General features: G+C 34.2%; 1 protein-coding gene across 7 annotated transcripts in view; it reads left to right on the plus strand.

The window, feature by feature from the left end:
* Positions 1-25785, plus strand: part of Nrxn1 (neurexin 1) — a 1045218-nt gene that overhangs the window by 449285 nt on the left and 570148 nt on the right. For 4 of the 7 annotated variants that reach the window (XM_048352955.1, XM_048352948.1, XM_048352949.1 and 1 more), the window contains 2 exons: positions 5534-5737; positions 8283-8309. In XM_048352955.1, the coding sequence (XP_048208912.1) occupies positions 5534-5737; positions 8283-8309 (231 nt within the window). The remainder of the gene's footprint in view (positions 1-5533; positions 5738-8282; positions 8310-25785) is intronic. The other 3 variants (XM_048352950.1, XM_048352951.1, XM_048352953.1) reach the window with 1 other exon arrangement.

Raw genomic sequence — 25785 nt, forward strand, 5'->3', positions numbered from 1 at the left:
TATCTTGATGCTGCCTGGTTAAGTGGAGCTGGGAAAGCATGTAAAACTGTCACATGAATTACTAAAGCCTCCAGTTAAATATGCATGTTTTGCCACCGTGTGGCCATGTTCTGCTACTACATATGGCAAAAATAAAAATAGAAATTGTAGAGCCTCCTCAGCCTAAATGAGGGAAAGGGGTATTTATATATGGCAATAATTAGAAGGGGAAGTGACAAACATATCCAGATTTGCAAATGAGAATTTAATAGCACACTTCATTACGGGGAGTTAGCATACATCTTTATCTCATGGATGGTTGGAAATTTCCACAGATTTCTTTGTCTCTAGATTGGTTGTTTGCTCAGTATAAAATGGACATTTTTGTGTAATTCTTGTTCCAGACAACATCCTGTATTGTGATATTATGAGCAGTTTTTGCTTTTCAGAATTAATTTTCTTACACATGTTTTGGTGCCTCCTGAGAACAAGGGTGATGTTTGTCACACTCAGAACCACGAAACATGGCAACTATCCAGTCCCCAGCTCTGTTCTAGTTCAGCAAACACAAGATCATGCCTGATCCTTTGAGTTTCAGATTCAAAGGAAAAGGCTTTTTCTCTGTTTCTTTTCCAGATACTCTTTAATCAGATAAAGCTGATGATTTCTTAAGAGTCGATTGACAACTCTCTTAAAAAAAGGTGAAAACAGGACTTACAAATGATCTGTTTTATTATTATTGAGAAATAATAAATAATTTATGGGCATAATTATTCAAAGTAATTAGGAACACTGCTCAAGTCTTCTGCAGGGTAGAGGATGATGTTACAATGTTAGGAAATTTTTATCCTGTGTTAAGAAAGCAAGGGTTGGACAAGAACAGAAAATACTGGCTAACTATGGCAACAACGGAAAATAATATTTTGCTACCAATGTATTGATTGGTCCTACAATAAAAAAAGGCAGAAATTATTTCTAATAGTTAATAAGTTAAAATGTAGCTACTTCCCTCCTGTTTTCTTCTCAATCCAACAGAATGTTGATGCATTTAATGTCATAGAAATGGCTCTCAGTAATATATGCAGTAAGAGCTTTGGTATAATCAGAGGCCTACTTTATACTTGTTTGTTAAAATTCTAGCAGATGGAGGGACAGATGTCAGAGCAATATAATTTGGCTCCCTGTCTGATTTTCATCGTTGATCACAATATGCAACTGCTTTTTGGCAAAGCTGAGCACAGGTGTATCCTTTAGACTGGAAGCAGGAATAATACAGAAAAGCAAATATATCAAACTTAATGACAAGGGAGAAGGAGATATAGAAGGCAAAGTTGAAACTGTGTTTCTCCCCTACTGTGAAGTATCTTGCTAGAATTAGCCTCCTAAGAAATCTTTGTGTGTTCAAAATGATAAAATAATTTTACCGATGCTAAAGGATGCTGGTGAACATTACAACCTTCAAATGTCAGAATCTTCTCTAATATTTATTGAGCAACTCTAGGCTACAACCTTGCACATTTTCCATTACTTGTCTAATTAAACAAACTCTAATTATTTAACTCTAATCGTTTAGACTCTTACTTGTTATTTATCAACAAGTTATTTTCACGGTGAGAATTGTTTAAGATGACAGGGGCACTTGAATTCTATTACTTTACCATGTGAGTTCACATTTTTTTTGGAGAATGGTAAAGGCCAAGGATATTGATTTTTTTCTCAATGCATGATTGCATTTCATGTGATATTTGTGACTGATTATTAACTATCTTCATTGCTAAAAAGAGTTACAATTCCTCAGTTTACTAATTAAGCTGCTTTCCACGGAATATAAGTCAGTTCAACATTTTTTCCATTGGAAAAACTTCTTATCTAACTGAAAAAGTCTAGATGTGACATAGAATCACTATATTTTAGGAACATACTATTTTATTTCCTCAGCAGGTACTCAATATCTGCTTATAGGGTTTTTCTGTTCATAGACATATTTCCTAGGCTGCCTTTTACTACCCAATATGTCCTTTAAAGTAAACATGAAGAAGCCAAGAGCCGGTGGCTCATGACTATAATCCTAGCTGCTCAAGGGGCTGAGATCTTAGGATTGTAGTTTGAAGCCAGCCCAGGCAGGAAGTTTGTGAAATTCTTATCTCCAATTAACAACCAGAAAAACTAGATGTGGCACTATGGGTTCAAGGGGTAGGGTCCTAGCCTTGAGCACAAAGAGGCTCAAAGACAGAGCTCAGGCTCTGAGTTCAAGCCCCCCAACCAATATAAAATAAAATAAGATAAACATGAAGAAATTTTCTTTTATTACCCATGACCAGGTTTGATTCTACTAACAACAAATAGACGAAGTATTTAATTTTTCTGATGAGAATTTGTGTAAACATATTTTTTCCCAAATCAAATAGATTCTTTCATATATATTCAGTATCAAGTGGAGCTGTTGGCTCAAGAATTATGGTTTCCTGAACCATTTGCTCCCTGGGCCACTCTCTGCAGATAGAACCATAATTGGGAGAATACTCCTGTGTTCTCAAAGACGTTGCATCCTGAAGGAAGATACAAATGATGTCATGAAAACAAATGATAAGTCATCATTTTAAAAAGCAAAATGGTAAATCAACATAAAATGACTGAATAAGGATGCAGGCCTTTCTGGAGTAGCATTTGACCAGAAACCTGATTGCTGAAAGAACCAACCATTTAAAGGTATTGAGCAACATTTTTCAAGAACCTAACCCTAAGTTAGGTTCTTAATCCTTAGGTAATTAATCCATAATTATGGATGAAGCTGGCCTGGCTTGAGCAGGCTAAATGAACATAGCAGTTCTATATGCTGAGTTCAGAGAAGTGAGTTGAGGCCAGCTGATACAGACCCTTATAAATTAAAAAGTATTTATAAATAAGCAAAATACCCTAATGAAAGAAGAATCTGTGAAAATTTGTCCCTACAGGTGAAGATTAGAATTTACAAATAGATTGAATAAGGCAGAAAATAAGAGAAATCATTACAATGGGATTGTACCGTTCACCGAGAAAGAGAGCACTGGAGAAAGATTATGTTTTGAGTTTGTCTTGAAGAACGCTGAATGGATACATTATTGTTTTACAGCTGATATGTCAAATGGGCAATGGTAGAGAAGTCAAGGCCCTTAACAATGGAGGAAGTGAGCATGTAAATGAATGGAATTCTCTTAAGATGAGAAATAGATGGAAAAAAAGAAGAGAACAAATGTAGGAGACTTGGAATATGGCAGTGCTCAGCTTCTGGATGCACGTTCAACCTTATAATGATAAAAAATTATAATTAAAATCTTTTAGAAGCAGCTCTTGACGTCCTGACTTTCTGACAGATAAACTAGTAAAACCACAATTCCAGAATATAGTCTTAATAAGGAGCATGGTTGTATCAGTGAAGTTAATTGCTGTGCTACATAAACAGCCAAGATAATGAGAATTTCCTGGTTTATTTTAATTCCAGGTAGTTTTTCTTTTATTAAATGGCATTTGATTTACCAGAACCAGTAAGAAAACACAATGACTCATAACTTGTTTGTGCAGCATTCAGCTACCATATGGTGTTCAATGCTCAGGGAGCTGACTAGTTCTTAAAGCAATATGTCATCAACAGTTTTTACTGCTGAATTCTTTATGTGTTAATACAATGTCCACAGATTTCCTATTAATACTATCAACCTTATTAGTGAGATAACAGCACACAAGTCACACTGCCCCTCCCCTCCTACCCCCTACCATGCTCAGTATAACGAAGATATATACTTATTGATATTTTGGCAATCATTTAATATGATTAGAACACCAGAGCTGTGTTTAGAGATAAAGTTTTAAGTCATTCTTTGCCTGTAACTCCAGATTAAAGTGAATTTATGGTTTGTGTTTTAAAGAGAGAGAGAGAGAGAGAGAGAGAGAGAGAGAGAGAAAGAGATACTGTTGTCCTAGTGGCATGTTACTAGCTAAATTCACTAATTTTTCTCTTTTTAGATGCCACCATTGGTAGAGTTTTGGCTTAATTTCCATATTTAAGTCATATTTCACTCTCTGTCTTTTTCTTAAATGTGGGGGCTGGGGGAAGTTAGTGGTAGGATCTCTTAGCAGGATTTTTCAGACAGGCCAGATCCTAGAGCTCTTCCAATAGTACCTTGTCTTTTCTTCATTTGAGAGGCCAAAGATAAGGCAAAGTTCACCAACTTTACAGAGCTAAGCAGTTGGCCTCAGTGTCTAGAACTTGTGTTAATAGTATTTGGTCTTCTAACCAAGTTTGCATTGTTTTTGAGGGGGGTGGGGAGCATATAAAACATAGCCCTTCAGGTTTAATGGTATATTAATGGGTGAGCGGTGGCTACAATAAAAGAAAGTGTATTATCTGGGCCCTTGTGGCTCATTTCTGTAATCCTAGCTACTCAGGAGGTGGAGAACTAAGGACCATGATTTGAAGAGAGCCTAGGCAGAAAAGTACACCAGACTCTTATCTTCAATTAAGGAAAAGAAAGAAAAGAAAGAAGGAGGAGAGGGGGGAAGATCTTATAGTTAGCTACAAAATGGATGAAAGGAAAGGGAGGAAGGAAAGAAGAAATGATTAGCCTGGAAATTAAAGATTTTTTTCAACCTTCAAAAATATTATTGGGAGAAAATATGAATGTTTACCAATGTAGAATCAAGTAAGAAAATCATGATACTTCATTTCAATGAAAAATCATATAGTTACTATAAAACTGAAAAATTCTACAGGATTGTCAGGGGAAATAGTCTCAAACATATGTAAAGAATAAAAGCAAGCTGTATGGTATGAGTTGAGTCAAATACAGTGAAGTCAATTAATAATTATACTTAAAAGTTTTTAAATCTGGAAGTGGAAGGGTGACTCCTGTGAAAGAGTGCAGACCTGAGCAAAACTGCCAAATGAGGAGAGGCCTTGAGTTCAAGTCCCAGTATTGGCACAAAAATATTAATAATAGCAAAAATAAGGATACTTAATAAGAATGGAATCAGAAAAACAAAAGGCAATGCTCTCATTGCTGTTTCTTGCCTTTTTCAGTAACTTCATGAAAAAAATCTTTTGATTATTTCTTCTCATTCCAGTAAAAAACAAAGTATCATTTTTGGGGAAAAAAAATAAAAAAGGACTTGAACTCAAAAGGAGATTGTTGGGGGCAAGAGAAGCCTGAGAATAGGTAACAAAAGTGGGGAGAAGGTAATCAAAGTACATTGTGTGCACCTATGAAAAAGTCATAATGAAGCCCATTTAAAATAACTCACAAGGAAATTGAAATAGTGAGCGAGATGAAGGCTAGATTGAAAAGAAACAGGTATGTGGATATGATCAAAATACAGCATACATGTAGGGTAATTCCACAGGGGAATACTTCTCATCTTGTCCATTTAATATGTGCAAATAAATGTCATGATTAAAACTCTCTCATTTCCGAGGCTGATGAGCTGATTTCATGATCTTGTGTGTTCTCTGGAAGCCTTCAGTGGTTTACTCTCTCCAGTAAATTGACCAATAACTCACTCTTTTATTACCCATTCACAGAGGCCACGGTTTTGAGCTATGATGGGAGTATGTTTATGAAAATCCAGCTTCCAGTGGTCATGCACACAGAGGCTGAGGATGTGTCCCTAAGGTTCAGGTCCCAGCGTGCATATGGTATCTTGATGGCCACCACCTCCCGGGACTCAGCAGACACTCTGCGCCTGGAGCTGGATGCAGGGCGTGTGAAACTCACTGTCAACTTAGGTAACAACTTGTCTTCCATCCCTGAACTAACACTTCCCACCTTCTGTTCAGTCATGCCTGCAAACATTTATCTAGTAGCCCTTTTGCAATGGACAATTAAAACCCTCAATGACATTATTTCCGTTATTTAAATTAATTTAGGTGTTCTTTTTTTGGGGGGAGCATCTTTTTGTTTTGTTTTGTTCTTTTGTTGCATTCAATATAACTTCCTGTTTTGTGATTCCTACCACTGAAGGTTCTTAAAAGGGGAAGAAGCCATGTCTATCTATCATTTAAGCAAATTGAAGATAAAATACAAAGAAACGTAAAGGTGAATTAAATATAAAAATTATAAATATTGCCTATGCTTCTGATTGCTTATAGATGATATCGTTTATGTCTACTTTCACGTGGATAATGTACGTGGAATACCTCCAATCTCAACTTTGCTATTTTAGATCAGAAGTTGTTCTCTGTGGGCTTCTCCTTTGAACAGTTCCCTCTGTGGTCTTCCATCCTTTCTGTTTTGAAGTACTGTGTGGTGATAGTTTGCTATCAGATAGCAATCCACAACCCTTCAATGCCCAAAGTCTGCGGCCCTCAGCAAACAGCTATGAGAACACAAAGGACACAAGCTCTTCTACAGAAAGATAATGCTCCCCTGCTTCTATGCAGCAGAAAGGAAGCCACTACAGTAAAACCTCACCCATCTGGACTGACAATGAGGAAAAGGCAGGCTGAATTAAGAAAAAAAAATTTATAGGGTTTAAGTTTAAATGTGAAGCAGCTCTCTGCTTTATTGTTTTTTTTGTTTGTTTGTTTTTTTGTTTTGGCCTTTGGCATTCAGAAACACAATCAATAGCTGGAAAATGAAAGAAAGGACATCATAGGGTGATTGTAATGGATGGATTAAGAGATGGTTACATACTATTGTGCCATCAATTTATAATAATGTGTCTGAAATCAGTTTCCTACCTGCACTTGACATTTAAATCTTGTTTGTTCCTGATTTATTTAAAAATAAAATTCTGGTGATTTTTGAGGAAGTGAAGATTTAATATTCTGCCCATTAGTTTCAATATTATAGATAACTCCAATGGAGTAAAAATGAATGAGGTTTTACTGTATTTTATGAAAGTATTGCATACATATAGAAAATAAAAAACACATGCAGAAAATTAAAATTCAAAATTATATAGATAGTTTTATTTTAAAATAAACTAAAACCACTAGTACATGAAGTCATTTTAGGACCTCCATTTACATTTTCAAATTGTGCTGGGCAGAATAATATCTCAGAAAATTCAAAAACAATGCATACATTATTCTCTTACAATCACATTCAACTGATACTAGTAAAGTTAAATAATAATGCTTATTTTTAAATTCCTTTTTAGTGCACACCCTCATTTCCTGTTCTGTTAGAATTCCCTCTAGTGACCACAACAGGTTACTAAAAACCAATCAATTTTATCTACTTGCAGTAGGAAGATGCTAGCAAAGTAAAAACCCTCATGGGCATTTCTTCCACAGCAAAGCATTCTGTAGAAAGAGCTGTGTAGGTGCTGGTCCTTGGCTGTTTGCAACCACTTTTCTGATGCGGTTGACGACACATGACAAACTCAGCTATATGGATACAGAATCTAGGTTTCTATTTTTCATGTTCCCCAAAGGCATTAAAAATAATAAATGAAAGCCAACAAGGATAGATCACAAATAAACACAAGACATCCCATGTCATTCTTTAAAAAAACAACCACTCAGATCACATTTTGTGTAGGCCACACCAGCCATTCTGTTCTTGTAGTATCTGTTTTCATGTGAAAGAAATACACTAAAGAGAAAATTAACGGTAGTGTTAACCCTGACACTTATGTACATGGAGATAACATTGGTAGCTTCTAAGAGAGGAAAATAATGTACTTTGAAGCAGAACTAACCCTTTGTCACTGTACTTTCCAAAGGATACAGATAGTTGTTGTTTTTCCTCCTCCATGTAATACATCCAACAGCAGCTCCCAGGAAATTAAACTAAGGAAAGAGAACCCAAACATTCAAAAACAATAGGTCAAGATGAGAATCATTTCCCCAACTTCCCAGACACCCACTGTAATTCTGAAGGATTTTGTTGGCCTTTGTGGGATGTTAGATTTTGGAGGTCCAAGATGTCTGAGCCTAGCTGAGCTTGCACTTTACCCCATTGTGACGGAGCACTTTTTTAATTTTGCTGAAGACAAGAATATGTTCTTTCACAGATGGGGAAAAAGTTGCAGCCAGTCTAAGTCAAGCATCTTTGACAATTAACTACTCTTTATTTCACTTAGATTTGTCACCATGTAGCTTTGTTTGAATTGGCCATTATTTTTAACATTCTGTGGTTTTTTCCAATGGTGCATTTTTATAATAATAATCTGGGTCTTAGACATCTGTAAAAAATAATGCTTATGGAGTGGCCATATTTGCATGTGTCTGTCCCCGGAAGGGTGGAACTGTGATTTTATTGGATGTCTGCAGCTATTACCTTGAAGGATAAATTTTCATTTTTCATCTATTCTTCCCCATCTAGATTGTATCAGGATTAACTGTAATTCCAGTAAGTGCCTATTCAAAATTTTTAAAATGTTATTCCTCCATTATGATGTAAGCTAGTCAAGAGAAGCAAAGAGAAAGAGCAAGAGAAATGTCTTTATAAAACTCAGAATCTCATTTTTAAGTATACCAGTCCATCATCTGGGTTGTAAAAATTCATCTTGCAATCGGTACAGAAAAATTGTTTCACATTGTGGTTCTTGTTTCCATATTGAAAAAGAGCCAGCAAGTATTTCTGAACAGAAGGCTCAAACACCTGTAAACAGACCTATATACCTATATGCAGGTAGAAATCTGTTTTTATTTTGCCAGGTCGTAGACTCTGAGTAGTTCCCTTTATAGCCAAATGCAGGAATATACTGTGGGACTTACTTCCTTCTGTTTTCATTTTTTTACTCAAATATAAAAAGCAAATATTTAATTTCCCTTATAAGTTATTCATAATGCCTTCTCAGTTTATCCAAAATTTAAAATGGTAAAGTGCACTTTTACATCTTGTTAGAACATTATTGGTCTGGAGACTTTATCTTTATTTGTTAAGATTATTTATATGATGGATTTTTACATCCTAATCAGATTTCTAAAAAAAAATAACCAAAATCCTTCAATTCTGTGATTTGCATGCCAAATGATGAGTCAGCAAAGATGTATGGACTGAGTTTTGTTTGGGCCAGAATTTTGAAAGGGTATGGGGACTGTGATTTTATTTTGAGTTGTAATATTATATGGAGACAAAAATATTATTTCTTTCTATCAATGTTCAGAATTTTCTTTTCCAGATTTTGCTGACCACATAATGAAAAGCTCCTTCAATGACCACAAAATCATTAGTGATTTAGTAAAATGGTGCTAACAGGGTTGTGATCTCTCAAAAACATAGTAAAACATCCTTCTCAATCCTTGGCTGAAAACTGAGTGGGAGTTGACAAAGATGTTTGTCTGTGTTTCCAAATGACAATATGTTTTCCTCCGAGGTACAAAGTCATAAAAGTTGTCAAAGCAAAACAGATTTTATCTGATAAAAGACAAACTCGTCAAGTACTCACATTTGTATTTGTACAGTTTATGTCTGTGTTCATATTTTTAAAACAGTATAAATATGTCCAATTAATGAAAAAATAACTGAAATATGAAATTAAACTTTTAATTATGAATTCTGACCAACATGCCAGAGATTAATAACATCATGTCAAAAAGAATATTTCCTGAAAATAATCTCAGTGATGTAACAGAAATAGAAAACTTCAAGTATACATAATCTCATCTCCAAACCCATCATTTCTAAATGTGCCTTTAAAAAACTGTAAGTCTCACACCATGGTACAGTTTACTTTCATGTTTAAGACACATTTAGAGGTACAGTAGCAACTCTGAACATTTTGTCTTCCAAAGCCAGTTTGGTTGCTCAATGCAAATGTTTTCTTGATCCATTCTGATCTAGAAAATTACTGAGTAGAAAATTTCCCTTTCTAAACCTCTGCCTTATTTACTTTTTTAATTTTATTCGTAGTAAGCATATAATGGAGAATAAATTTCTAAACTAATTTAATTATATAAATTCTATTGACAGAAGTAATAAATTGGGATTCTTTATTCTATAGCTTCAGCAATGACATATTATGTCATTGTATATGTTGTATATGTATAGTACAATTAACTTTATATATACCTATATGTATAATAACATTATATATGTCATCCACAAAGATAGCTAGCTAGCTAGATAGATAGATAGTAAAATTACCTTCTTAGTTCCAAATCCTCATTTGCTAACAGGAGAACCTGGTGTTAATGATAGTTCCTACTCATACCAGACATCACAAAGGATAACTTTGAAGACAAAGGTTATTTTTTTGCTGGATAGTGCAAATTTTCCTTTTTACACAATATTTGTGACATTTAAGTAGCTGCATTAAACAAGTAATCATGAGCTTTGAGTGTAACCTTTGGACAGAACTGCAAATGTCTGACAGCAGTCCCTGGAAAGAGCATGCAATGACCAGGTAATGACTCAGTTTCCTTTTGCTGTTTTTCTGTATGGAGAATAATAGGAAGATCTAGACACCTCAAGTTTTATAAAGAAGACTCAATGGTAAGAAAAGGTAGAAATTTACATATCAAAATTATGTGATTGCAACACCCATGAATTAAATAAGCAGATATTTCCCACCTGGACTGCACTTGCTATCCAATAAAAAATAAATTAGAAATGTCTGGATCTCAGTCTAAGTTGTAGTTTAATGAAAAAGTGATTTATTATATGAATCCTCCATGAACCACAGGCTTGTCTGAAACTGTGAAGATTCATGTACATTTATTAAATCTATAACAGGATTGCTTCTCAAAGTTGCTGTCATACCTATGGTATTAACTGCATTTGGGATTAATATGAAATATTTCAATTGATATCTTTTAAGAAAACTGCCACAGGAAACTGGTGTTACAACCTAAAAGATTACCTCACCTTGAGAACTAATATTAAACTCTAAATTATTAAATTTGAGACACATTTCTCTGCAGTTACCTAGAATTGCTCTGCAGTTCTTGTACTTGTCATCTCTCTCCCTTCTTCCCTTCCCAAATTTACAGCATCGGCTCCATATGGAAGAGAAAATGTGCAAGGTATCATATTTTCTGAATTTTGATTTTGAAGAATGGGTGAAGAGTAAGGACCTGCCTCCCTGTATTCAATCCTAAAGGATAGATGTCATATTGTTTTCTTTCTCTACCATTCCCAGGTCACCAAGGATGATGTAGATACAGAATTCTCTGTAGAGCCTAGGCTCAAGGTTTTATAAAGGCTCCTCTGAGAAAGGACAGATTTGAATTTCCAAGAAGTTACAACATCAGATTTTTTGTTGCCACCATATTTCTCCCAAAGAGAAAAAATTGTCAAGCATCTTTAAATAAAAGAACAGAGCCTCTCTTCATATAAAAGTCAAAGGCTTACTTTCGTGTATACATACAGTACATTTTTCTTTTTTCTTTCTAAAGAGCCATTTCTATGAGAGTGGCCATATGAGTGTCAAATTGAATATTAGGTCTTTCAGATTATAAAAGGGAATATATCTGCACACAATCCCAGACCAGTCTCAATTTACCAATATGCATAGGGATATATTACCTCTGATTTTTACTGTGATCTCAGAATAAAAGGACAGTTAAGTTTCCCTTTCTTTCCTAACCATCCCATCCTGAGAATAACAAGTTATCATGATTCAACAATTTCATTTGGAATTTCTCAAAGAGATACCAGCTTTTAATGAAGATGCTTTCTTTCTAAACAATTAAACATATTTTAATCAAGATATAGAGAAATTACTATAAAATAATATCCTAACCTAAAGCGAAAAATATATTTTTCAGAATCGTAGACTTTTGAACAAAAAGTATTATCATAAAAATATTTTAACACAAAACTAAATCTTTAACAAATCATTGTCAAAAAGCCAAATCAAATTAAACAAGATGCTTTATGATTATGAATTGTTTTGCATGAAAAGCCATGTGATTGGCAGCATTTTGCATAATCCATAGCATTCAATGAATTGGTTAGTCTTGACCTCGTAAGTCTTATTAAACCACTAAAATTTTTTAAAGGATTTTCTGTTTCTTATTAAATAAATGATCAAAGAAATGGGGCCACTTTTGTATATGTATAAAAATGAGGTTTCATAAACTCATGATTACCAAAGTTTGTCTTGTGTATCCATATCATTTGACTTAAGTTATGTCTGTGTATTTGTCTCTTCTCCTGTCCATTTGCTCTTCTCTTTCTTTCCTCCAAGTTTCCCTTTTGTCACCATTTCCAATGTAGCCTTCTTCCAGTTCTCTTCCAGCCTATATGCTTACATGAACAAAAACTTTATAGGCTTCTCAGAGAAAGTGATTTATCGAAGATGCAGAAAGAACACAATTAAAGATGATGGGAATGTGGGAGAAAAATGTCAGAGGTTGAAGTTCAAATTCTTATTGCAGTTCAGTACCCAAGTATTGGAGACAACTCAGAATCTAAAGGCGAGCACTTAACCTCACTTTGGACTTGAAGATAGATAAGAAACACTCTGAGCAGTTTATTAGAAAATGTACTTTGATGGATGTCTGGGGTAGATAATAAGATCTTTGTATTATCATTTTATTACCAGAATGAAAAGATCAGCTGGATATTAGTTATCACCAATTTTTCTACGGAGATAAAAATGGAAAGCAATAAAGAAATGCAAAATGTCAACCAGTGGTACTTAAGCCGAATTAGATTGCTCAGATCATGCTGCAGTTTGGCAAGACACTGATGAAGATAGGAGGGAATTTCTGGGGGCTGACACTTGCTAACATGAAGCAAATGTTCAGTGTAGCCCAGCTATGTGCTGCCCAAAGAACAGGGAGCTAGAGAGGGAGTCTTCTGCCTCTCCCTAGTACAACAATCATTTGACATGTGTTTATAGTCATTGACAGAAATGAATAGAGGAATTTAGAGCTTAATGTCTCTGTTACTGTTATTGTTAGCTGAATGCATATATGGAGGAAAGTAATATAAAACAGTTTTTATAAATTAGCATTTTTACCAAAATCTTAAGAGTAACTGAATTTAAAATGCAGAGAAGGAGAGAGAGAGAGACTACAGGCTTCCAAAAGAAGACAAATAACTAAAATAAGCAGAATCATTTGAATATGGTAAGAAGTCTTTAGAAAACTATAACAGTTGGAATGAATTTTTAAGGAGGTTATTTTATCTATCCACATGCTTAAATTTATGAGAATTATAAGGAAAAATATGGTTGTCTTTCAGGTTTTGTATTTAGATGACGATGTAAATAGGGTAATCAGTATCATAGGGACTTCAAAAGCTGACTTTTGGTCTTAATGAATATTAATTTACTAATTGCTAAGACAGAAATATGAAAGGCCTCATAAAAGTTTAAAAGATTATTTTTTTATGATAAAATAATTGCCCTAGACCTGGGACTTGAATTCAGGGCTTTTTTGCTCCAAAGCTAGTAGTGCTCTATCACTTGCACTACAGTGCCATTCCAGCTGTTTGGTGGTTGATTGGAGCTAGAAGCCCTGCCCAGGCTAGCTTTAAACTACAATCCTCAGATTTAAGCCTTCTGAATAATAGTAATACAGCATGAGCCACTGGCACCGAGCCATACAATAATATTAATAGATTATTTCAAATAATCTTAAACATCTGATCAATAAAATGGAAAGAAATGCAAGATTGTGCTCTTCTTTACAAAAACATAAAGCTAAATGCTTAAACATACAAAAATTATAGATAAATTCTTAAAGCACTCTTAACATACGCATAATTTGCTGCATTTTAGATAATAACTTACTGAAACAAAATTATGGCTAATTTAAATCTATTTTAGCATAGAATATACCTATGTTAGTCCCAATGGAAAGAGCTAAATGAAGAGTAATGTACTTAAGGTACTTTTCTCTTGAATTTCTTTTCTAAGAATTCATCTTGTAACCAGACTTAGCTATTAATTTATTCACTAAAACATTTCCTTCAGTTGACTGCAAAAGTATGTGTGTAAAGTAATGAATAAATCCAAATTAATGCTGAGCTGTTATTTTCCTACAGCAGGAATGCTCCCAAATATAATATTACACAGGACATTATTTGTGTTATTAGAAAAAAATAGTTTGTAAATATCCACTATATCCTCCTAAAGTTTCTTCTCTTATTAACTTTCTTTTTTGTTTTTTTTCTTTCCTACCCAGTCTTTTTGTTCCTGTGAAGTGGTTTGTAAGTGTCATAAATCTAAAAATATGAAGAGCAAAATTTTGAATCAAGTATTACTTCCTGTACAGATTTTTTACATTAATTACATCTCATTTGGAGATATATTATTAGAGTTTCCTCAGCTTAGTTTTATAAAGGTAAAAATAGTATTATCTGTATTTGAAGTGGTTGATCTTTTTACTTTTGTGCTTATAATGATTCAATTCCATAGGGAGTTATTTTCTACAAAACCAAAATGACTTGTGAAGTACTCAGAGTCTGTGTTTAAAATAATATTTAATAGCATCAATGTTAAGCAGTAATCAAAAGTATCTTAAGTGTCTGGCTTTTCTATTAGTTTTCTTTCTTCTTCTTTTTTACAATTCTAGCATTCACAATTTCATTTGTTTTAATTTTTTTATTGTAACAGGGTTACAGTTACATAGGTCAGCTGAGTACATTTCTTTTTGATCAATGTTATTTATTTCTCCATTTTTCTCTCAGTTTTTTCCTATGACCTCCCTCCCCCCACCAACTTATATAGTTTACTTTCAACATAGTGTCAAGTAAGTGATACTCACATTCACAATTTTAATCAAAAGAAAATCATTGTTATTTTATGCTGTATTAGTTAATTACATATTAAAGAATGTGAAGAGAAAAATCATGATCCTGGACTTCAGATTTCTGCACAATTACAAAATAGGAAGTGTCAGCTTCCTACTAGGAGAGATGTATCACTTAAAAGCAATGCGTTGTTCATTTTAGTAGTAAGACAGGTAAATAAAAGCATTCTAATTTTGCTTCTGTGTACAGGAATGCAGTATTCCTCATTAAGATTACATGGTTTAAGCTTCAGAACATGAAAATTTTGGAAAAACTTGAAAAATTTTGACTGAAAATTTTTAGATTTTGTTCATAAGAATTTTTCGTGTGTTGGTGACTTACACCTATAATCCTAGTTATCAAGGAGGATGAGAGTTCAAAGCCAGCCAGGACAGGAAAGTCTGAGAGACTCTCATCTCCAATTAAGCACCAGAAAACAAGAAGTGGTGCTGTGTCTCAAAGTGATAGAGTGGTAAACTTGAGCTATAAAGCTCAGGAACTGCACGCAGGCCATGAGTTTCAGGCCCGGCAACAGAGAGACAGAGACAGAATTTTGTCATCTGATTGTTTGCATACTCAAAAAATTAATAAGCCCATGATTCAGAGAACCACGTGGTTAACATTTTTAAAATCAGTTTCCCCAAATTTTAAAATATTTTTCATTACAACAAAAATGTATTAATTTCATCCATTAAGCCTGAAATCATACTTATTCAAATACAGTTTAGACTCAATTTTACTACTGTGTTCAAATTAAAAAATAGGTAACTCATATTTGGCAATAAAAATGATTTTTCCAACTATTTAAACAAATACACTTTGGGGATATTTTATAGGATCTCAGCATTTCTAATCACTTTAGTCTCTCAAAACAATTCCTAAAGGCCATTACTAGTTAATATTTGAAAAATGATAGAGTTTTCACAATATTTTATAATGATGTGTATTAGGTAAAGTTATTTCTAAAAACCTAAGAAGCCGATAGGTATCTGGGTTATTTTTTTATTGATGAAAGTTTATTATAAAGATACTCAGCAATTGCTGTAAATAAAATATACTCAGTCATAACATAAATATATTCAGGAATGTTACAATAAGGTTCAAGAACTGCAATATTGTTCAGCCAACTATTATTTTCGTTATCAGGAAATCTCATCACAACCGACTCAATGTTTTTTACCATTAGATTCACTTTCTTCTCTGTATTCCTCCATTGTCTCTATTACTCCTTTTCTTGGTACCTCCTTGTTTCTGTTTTGGTTACAGCTTCTACTTCTCCATATCCCTTGTTAACTAATAGTGTTTTCCACCTGTGTGCTTTTACCTAGCTGCAGTGTGCATGGACTTTGTTAATGCTTCTCTTTCACTGTCTACTCTGTATGTGCTGTATATTCAAACTCTCCTAGTGTACTACCCTTCTAGTGTACTTATTAAACTTTGTGCTACTTGGCATAGTCTGAAGTCATGTCTCGATTTATGTGCAAATAGAAATCCAAATATTATAGAATTAAAACATTTGAGGAAGAGATATGTTAAATTGATTTCTCTTTGTGATTCATAATAATTTCCTTTAAAAAAAATCCATGGTAGTCATAAGCCTAGCGTGGCCCACCACTTTTAAAGATTACTTACTGGAAGGAAGGTGAGCCATTTGTTTCAGATTTTGACCCAAAAGCAACCTCAAATAGAAAAGTACTTCAAATACATTTTCAATAACTAGTGTAAATGCTCAAGTTTAATGATGGAACTGCTGGTACTTCAGTTAGCCTAATTAATAAGTTACCTTAATGAAAAAAGTGTACATTCCTCTTGACTTCAAGGAAATGAATTCTGTTACTGTTACAATAGAAATTTGTAGGAATAATACTTTTAGTAGACTTTGTGTTTGTGACCATAATCATGATTGTTTATGGAATTCCAAGTTGCATATTGGCAAATACTCATATGCATACTATCTATATATTAGAGTTTTTTTCAATTTTTTATTATCAAACTGATGTACAGAGAGGTTACAGTTTCATACGTTAGGCATTGGATACATTTCTTGTACTGTTTGTTACCTTGTCCCTCCTACCCACCTCCCTCCTCCCCCTTTCCCTTTCCCCCCCTGAGGTATTCAGTTCACTTACACCAAACAGTTTTGCAAGTATTGCTTTTGTAGTTGTTTGTCTTTTTTTACCCTGTGTCTCTCAATTTTGGTATTCCCTTTCAATTTCCTACTTCTAATACCAGTATACACGGTTTCCAATATACTCAGATAAGATTACAGAGATAGTGTAGGTACAACCACAGGAAGGTGATACAAGAACATCATCAATAATAGAAGCTACCAATACAGATGGGACGTTGAAAGTATATATAGAGAGTTTTGTTTTTATCATTTAAACAGCTTGGTTCTATGTAAGATCACGTAAGATATGTCTAAATAAATAGAAATGTAATTAACTTAATACATTTTCCATGTACAAACTAAATATTTCTCAGTTTATAATGCTATTTCAAAGCACTGAACTCTTTAGCACTTAATTTTATGTCTACTAGCTATCCTATTATGTGATAAGCATTTCCTGGAAATGAACTTTTTTCCCTTAAAATGAAATCACAGTCCACTTTTTTCATTATATTAGATTATTTTATTATGCCTCTCTCTAAACTTGACAGTTGACCTAGATTAGATTTAAGGTAGATATTTTAGAAACATCTTTTAGTAATGTATGTATTTAAAGTTTGCTCATTTTTACTGTGTTGTAATTGTGATTATATGCTTGAAAGGTGAATTCTAGTCCTTAAAATGTATTTTTCATATTGAAAAATGTTTACAATAGAAATATATATCCTGGCTTGTCATAAATGGGTACAATCAATATCAAAGCTACCATGCCCAAAAGATTTCTTTTCTACCTAGACCTTTGATATTTAGGCAGAAAAGGAAAAGTATATAAAACATCTATGATGCTGGAATTTACTTTAAGGTCAATAGAACTGAGTTATTAAGATTTAAGAAAGCAACACAGAAATCCCTGGAAGGCATTTTCAAAAACTCTCCCAGGACAGACAGATTTTCTTGCAAAGTACACGTCTTGTCTTTACTTCTTCCTTTTTCTCCTTTTACTGTTTTTTAGAACTCTTCTTTTTTTAAAAAATAATTACTCATTAAACCTTGAGGTTCCTCAATAGCTAAGCTAACTAATCTGAATTTAGAAGTTCCTGGCTTACGAGCCTTAGGTCTTTGCTACCCAATCCATTTATATTATTAAGTGTATTATTCAGAGAAGCAGAATGGGAAAAAATTGTCCACATAGGCATTTGCTAAATTACCCAACTTCTCCAACTGTAAAACTTAGTGAATCCTATGTTTCTAAACTTTAAGAAGGAATGACAATGGTCTCTATCTATTGATTCTTTTTTTTGTGTGTGTGAATGGAAGCATTAAAACTTCATGGAGTTACTTTTAATCACTTAGTTGGCTTAATTTAATATCAAGAGATATTTCCGATAGATGGACATAGAAGATGGGATGCTGGTTTTAAATCAGTATATTAATCTTGACCTCATGAAAAATCTTTAGGTCAGTTTTTAAATCATGGCCAGCATAAAATTTTGAATTAATTCTTAGAAAACTTTTGAACTCAAATCAATAGTTTTTCTTAATGTACTGTAAAAAAATAGAGATATTTCATCAATGATAAACATGTCATCTGAAATCTAAAATGAAAATACCCATTTAATGACTCAGTATTTATTTTGCACTGAGCAAGAAGATACAGGGTATTTTCTCTGAAATTTTAAATTTATTGAGAAGAGCAATGTAATACTGTGTACATATAATGATTTAGTATTTTTTACTACAGCAGTGGAGGGCTTACCAAATAGATGGTATTATTTTAAACAATCAAAATTTATTAAATTCAATTTTTGTAAATTCCTTCTGCTACTAGATTATTTCATAGATAGAAATACTGACTAACAAAGAACTTAAGTTGCTTGCTCAAGGTCACACAGCTTGTAATTTGGGGAGCCAGATACTGATTCACCTGAATATCCACACCAGACCCAAATAAGTACATTTTGAAAGAGGGGATGGAGCTAGAGGCTTAACTAAGTAAATAAATATTTAGCAATAGTACCAGTATGAAAAATTTGTGAAATGTTTATAAATCACCTTTCTTCTGTTACTGATCTTCATTTCTGAAAAACAGACATATCCCCAGCTTAATGATTGGTTTCATAATATTTGTTCAACCTACATTTTAATTGGGAAGGGATATTTCTTATATTTTCATGGGGAGAAATGCATCTGCCTTAGTCTCTATAAATATCTCTTTGCTAGTAGGAAAAGAAAGGATGAACAGCTCATTATAAAGACATTCTGATTAGTTCTCAGAGGTACATCCTTGGCTCAATGGAAGGGAATTTGAGGAAAAACATACAGAAAGAGAAGAGGGAGGAGTTGTCAGGCTCAGACACTATTCAGCTTCTGTTTCCTAGGGTGATAGGTCTGTCACCAAGCCCAGTTCGTGACTAACTAGACATCACCAGAAAGACAGGATGGGGACAGCTTTCCTGATACCACAGAGGGCCATGCTATCATGTACCCCACAGTATGAAGGAAGATGACTCAATTGTGTTTCCTACATAGGCAAACAAATGGTTTGCCCCTAACACTAACTGTACCATTCCAAATATATAACTTAAAAAAAAAGATGCTGTGGAATAAATGAGCACATAATTTATACTCCGAATTAGGATTCGATTCACAAGATGTCACTTAGGCAGTTGTCCAATGCCCCGTGTTTAGGAGAGCCCTGTGCTGGAGTTAATGCTTTACTCTCACATCTTGAGGGTCTTAATTTTTTAACAAGGACACCATGTTTTGAGTTTGCACAGGGCCTGCAAATTATGTAGTTTATACTACCCCTGATACTATAAGAGTAACAAAAGAATAATCTGGAAGTGTGATTTACATGTTTAATTTTAATTTGCAATTAAAATTTCTAGCTGACTCACAGGAGAAATGAAAAGCAAAAACGGTTCAGTCTCACAGCCTAATTCTAAACATTGAGAATGATAGAACAGAAACATGTAGTTATCATCCTTTGATTGTTTTGTAAGCAGAGGTCAGATTATTTTAAAGTAATGATTTTAAAAGCAGAGTCAAGTGGCAGGTGAAGAAAAGTGTCATAATTACAGACTGAGAAGCAAATACTCCTGTCTTGCCAGGGGCAAGTACTGCCAAGAGTCATGACTCAGGCATCAAGCAGTGATGGGCTTTGCTTTTTTTTCTAGGGCTTTTCTCTCAGCCCAGCATGTCCCAATGACAAGGCTTCTTTCCAGCTCCACACAGGGGCCTCCCTACCTCCAGACACAAAGTGAACTACCAAATAGAACTTATTAATACATGGAAAAACTGACACACAAAAAACTATTTTTATACACGTGCATGCACATGTGTCAAACTTTTTAATGAACGCTTCTAAATTTGAAAACAAAAATGAGGCTGGTATATTCTCGATTTTAGAAATGAGGAGTTCTTCTTACAAATGATCTATATTATTGCCAAAATGTATTGAAAGGGCTGGGAATATGGCCTAGTGGTAAAGTGCTCGCTTTGTATATATGAAGCCCTGTGTTCGATTCCTCAGCACCACTTATATAGAAAAACCCAGAAGTGGTGCTGTGGCTCAAGTGGTAGAGTGCCAGCCTTGAACAGAAAGAAGCCAGGGACAGTGCTCAGGCCCTGAGTCTCAAGCCCCAGGACTGGAAAACAAACAAACAAACAAACAAAATGTATTGAAATTATTTTTAGATTTCATTGTAGTCTTTTCACTAAGATAACAAAGACCAAAAGCAGCAAATTTTATTAGTCAGCATAATTTAGGTTTTTATTTAGGTTAATAGTAGAATTGAACCTAACCTTAAATTCTCTAACTTTTAAACCCTTGAAATATTTTCAAGTAATATTTTTAATATCCATTGTAAATACTTATAGAAAATAAGTTTTATTCATTTGTGTATATCTTATAAGGATCTAAAAATTATAGTTCACAAACTAGACATGTATTTTAATTAATACTGTTTAACCAGAAAGAGCCACTCACATTCATTAATAAAGTCTATGAAGATTTTCACACTAGGAGATAAATAATTGCAATGGTGACCACATGGCTTAGAAAGCCAAATATATTTACAAAATTGTATGTTTTAATCATAGACCTACTAGGTTGTAGCCTCCTTCATACTCTGAGTAAGGTCTTTCTTAATACTGAGGTCAGTGCTGGGTATAAAGAATTTTTAAGTAAATTAACAGAATATACATGCCCTGTAATTCAGAAGGCATAAGAGCAACTACATGGAGAAAAAAGATTCAGTTTTATAACTGCACAATTATAAGATGTTAATGGTATATCTTATCTTTATAATTATAAGATTATACAATTCTGGGTGTTATAAGCAGTTTAATCTTCTAGAACTATTGAAATCACTTGTAAATGTAGAACCAGTTATATGTGTAAGGCAAAGCTCATATATCTTGTTAAAATTTATAACAAAACTATGGGATCGTTTGAATCAACATTGACATTGCTAGTATTCCAGCTTATACAGCTATGCTAAAACATTACTAGTAAGTGGAACCATTACTAGTAAATAGAACAGATACCTCATTTCTAAGTGGGCAAATTATGTTACCTATCTGTCATCAAGGCAGACACATCCATCAAATTCCTAACTTGAACATTAGCTTAACTATGTGGGCAGATGAACCATTGAAATAATCGGGTAGTGGTATAAATGAGAAATTATTTCTTTGCCATGTAAGAGTCTAGACATGACCGAGATTGTGTACTTTTATAGTTAGTGTCTGAAATATACCATCAGAGGGAGATGTAATAAATTTCTTCCATATACTTAAGCCTAAATATCATGGGAATACACATACAACTGATATGGATTGTGCTTTCCCAAATTTATGTCCAGCTATAAATCTCAGTTCCAGAGGTAGCTATGAATTTTAGATCCCCCAGATCTCTGCTTATGTTACTTCAAAGAGTTCTTATCTTCATTTTTCCTTCTCCTTATTGCTTTTCAGTACAGCACCAACCACTCACGTTCCCAAACCATTCAGTCAAAGTAGTCACAGAACACTTACATACCCTGTTTCTACAAAAGTGATTCAAAATTAGTATCACAGGCATCTTTTGTTACTCCAACCAGAATATGTAAGTCTTTATTGACCAATTGTGTTCTCCTTGGCAAGTATGTATGTGTGTATGTGTGTGTGTGTGTGTGTGTGTGTATAATATATATATATATATATATATATGTTACTTTCACATTTATTGTGAATGCTGCTTTGGGAAGTAAATAGTACTAAATCTCGAGTTAAGGCAAGAACTGTTCCAAAAGGTATGACTTTGGATGGTCTAATTTCAAATGATTGCACTATGCAGTGTACTTTCTTAACTAAAATTATGTATATTCTCTGTCATACAACAATGTCTTCTTTAGCTTTATAATATTCTCAACTACCAGGTATTTGTAAGTGGTAGGTTCTTTGGAAGTGCTTACAGAAATCATAAACATTACCTTATTCTATCTTAAATGCAAGAGATAACAGTCATCGATGCCACATTAACTGCCAAAATTTGTGATTTCCAATGGTCCTTAAAACAGTCTGATAAAGAAAAGCAGGTATTGCCACATATTTACATATGGTAAAAGGAAAAGTTGAAGAAACCTACTAATTTAACCAAACACCACAAAACAGAATGTAAAAAATCTCCTTTTGAATGCAGATTGGTGTGAATTACCCAAGTTCAAGCTTTCTCTACTATGCCTTGTGCATGGAAATATGCAAGAATTGACAGTTGAACGAATGTTCCAGCACTGCCTCTAACACTCAGTACAACATTGACTTGTCTCTGGGTTGTGCTGATTCGGCTACCCAAAGCAAGAAGATCCTTTCAAAATGTATTTAGAAGAGTACTGTAATATGTTTATAAATAAGAAGACATTTGGAAAGGTGCAAGAAAGAAAAGAATGGCATGCAAACTAGGTGACAAGTGTTAAGTACGTTACAAGTGAATCAGGGATACATTCTTCTTACATTGCCACAGGGAGAACTGAGATAAGTCACCTAACATCTCCCCTACCTCACGTGAAATAAAGATGAGTGGTCTCAACCATACACTGCTTGAAAACTATTCTTTTCTTCCATAAATCATTTTACTTATTGATTTATGTTCTCCGATAGGATAGAATAAATTTAAATTCAAATTGAACTTAAAGAGATTCACAAAAAGAGCTTAAACATAATTAAAGTTACATCAGCATGGTAGGTTGGTTTCCTTAACAATTTACAAAACTGGTAACGTAGACACTTGGGCTCTTCAACTAAATAGTTGTGGCAATAGAGGCATTTAGCCTGCAAAGCTGAATTCTGACCCAGTCTGGTGAATTAGTACCTGTGGACATTCACCCACCCACTGCATTAGTCTTTTACAGAAACTGGTACAGCTGTAACAGTTTCCTTGGGAAGGCCATTTTAATGAAACTGGGAAGCTGCAAAAATCTGTCTTAGTTCTGCTTCTTACTGCTTCTGACTGAGATTTATAATTCACTAACCTTTCTGGATCTGCTTCCTTGACTCCAAAACATGAAATGGTACCTTTGTGGATTAAATAATAGGTTCCAGTCAGAATCAAGTATGAGATTGCATGTAAGACACTACTCCCTACAAAACAAAAGGTATCTTTTGGCAACAATGATTTGGACTTTCTTAAAAATCTCACAAGTATTGTACCTTCTCATTGCCCATTCAGGGGATTTAACAAAATCCCCAGTAGCTGGCTTAAACAATACAAAATACTTTACCCCTAGTTTTGGAGGTTGAATATCCCAGATGAGCTATTGAGGATATGGTTCTTTGTGGTGTCCTCTTCCTGGTTTGCACCAGGCTGCCTCCTTCCTAGGTACACGGTTCGTTATGAGAAAATTCTCATCAGTACGAGACTGTGTGGACTTTTTCTCATCAGTGTGATTTTTCCATAAGGCAAGTTGAAAGACACCACAATGATTTACAAAGACGTCATTCTTGTCAGATAAGGGAAAACAAAGAACTCAAGTTGCCATGGAGGGTCTCATCACTACAGGCTAAATACTGAAAGGGAAAACACACAAGCTTTGAAACAGCACTCACTTCTACCCCCTTGCAAGCTGTATGACCATGAGATAAGTAGGTTTTAGCTTTGTGAAACTTCAGCATCACATATGCAAATTGAAAATGATATAAAGGTGAAATAAGATTGCAGATAAAGTGCCTTGTGCATGATAAGCACTCAACAGCCCCAGTTTCATTCTAGGAGTATACCAAGGGCTAGTATCACAGCTCTTAACTCTCAACCCAGCATATCCTTCAGGTTACATTACTATCATTATTCTGAACCGACACTACTCCATGTGTTTTTAAGAATCTAGTCTTCCAATATCAGTGTCCAAGTTTTTAATAATGCAAGGAAGACACTTGAAGTTAGCCTGCAGAGATTTTTATGAACCAAAGGGTTATGCTTTTTAATTAGATTTGAGGCCTGTTGTTATGGAAATAGCTTTTTCATAGATCAAGCTTTATGACCATACTGCAGGATGGCTCCCAGGATGGGATACAATGGTGATATCACCCTCATGTGTCTTTTCTTTGTGAAAACACATTTAAAATTAAAGGGATGGGAAGAAAGCTGTTTTTAAAGCACATAGTTAGAAGAAAATATCTCCCCTGTAAAAATAGCTTTAAAATAATATGTTCTCTTTTCAGAAATCAAAACTAAGGATTATCTAGCTGTCTAGAGGACACTCAGCTTCAGCTGTTTTAGATGTTCCTTTCCTCACTGCTGAAGCTACAAAGAGGGCCTTTGATCCAGGAACATGCTTTCAACATTTTTTTGTCTCATGGCCATTTTGCAGTTCCTGAACTTGCCAACTTCCTCTAGCCATTTAGTGATCAATCTCTCAAAACTGTTCTACCCAGAACTTGTTAGTTATATATCTAGAGGTGTCATTTTAAGTTCCCTGAAAGGAAAAAGAAAAGAGATTTGTAATCTTAATGATAGTTCAATACTGCTAAAGAATAGAGGGAATTCACCTTGCAAAATTTAGCTTAGATCACTGATGCATTTTAACCTCAAGAGAAACACCCACAAAGGAAGAAAGGACTTCTAAGCATCGCCAATTGCACAAGACAGAGATCAAGATGTGATATACAGTTCTCATTTTCCTGAAAGCAAATGATGGTCCCAAGTGAGTGAGGAGAAGAATCTTAGGTTTTCTTCTAGTTGCTTTTCTTACTTACATTTATCTTTGTCTTCTCTCATTTTTCCTTTCCTTTTAGGCTGGATTTTTAGACATCAGTTGCCTGTGCCGATAGTGCTTGGTTAATGACAATACAATCCCCAACCCTGACCCTTTTTTTAGCAGAAAGCCATTCAATTCAGTAATGCCCACGCTCTTCACTTTCTTAATGTAACAGCAAGTTTCTGTACCTGAAAAACAAATTGAGGAAAATCTCAATATTAAATATATATTTATTGCATTTTTCTAAATGATATTGGTGGGTTAATAAAAGTACTTATTTAATGAAGCTTCCAGATATATTAGAAATAAATTATTACAACCATTCCCTTCTTTTAATTTTAGCCATTGACACTAAACAATTTTCTGAAATAAGATGTCCATTTAAATCTTACTTAAATTCTATTTGCATACGTTTGATAGGTTCATGGGACATCCATTTTTAGTTTGGCTACTCTTTGCTCTTTGTTAGTGGCATTGTCTGAGAATCCCTGCCCTGTAGTTTTAGTTAAAACCATCCCCCCCCCCCTGTCTTTCCCCTCAAGATACGGATTTTAATTTTTCTGCTTTATTTTTGTGCATTTTTTCCAAGTTCAAGAAGCTTCCATCTACATATGCACATATAGAGAGTTACAACATACAAGTCAGTCAGTTATATCGAGGTGTAGTGTGTATTCAAAGGCAAATGAAATTAAAGAGTTGTGAGTATTGGGTGTAAAGATGTAAGAGCTGAGGAGTTGATGTCACAAACAAAACTTAAAGCTTTTTTTCAAGTCTAATCAGCCAGTTACCATGCCAC

This window comes from Perognathus longimembris, chromosome 8 (genome assembly GCF_023159225.1).
Source record: "Perognathus longimembris pacificus isolate PPM17 chromosome 8, ASM2315922v1, whole genome shotgun sequence".
NCBI lineage: Eukaryota > Metazoa > Chordata > Mammalia > Rodentia > Heteromyidae > Perognathus > Perognathus longimembris.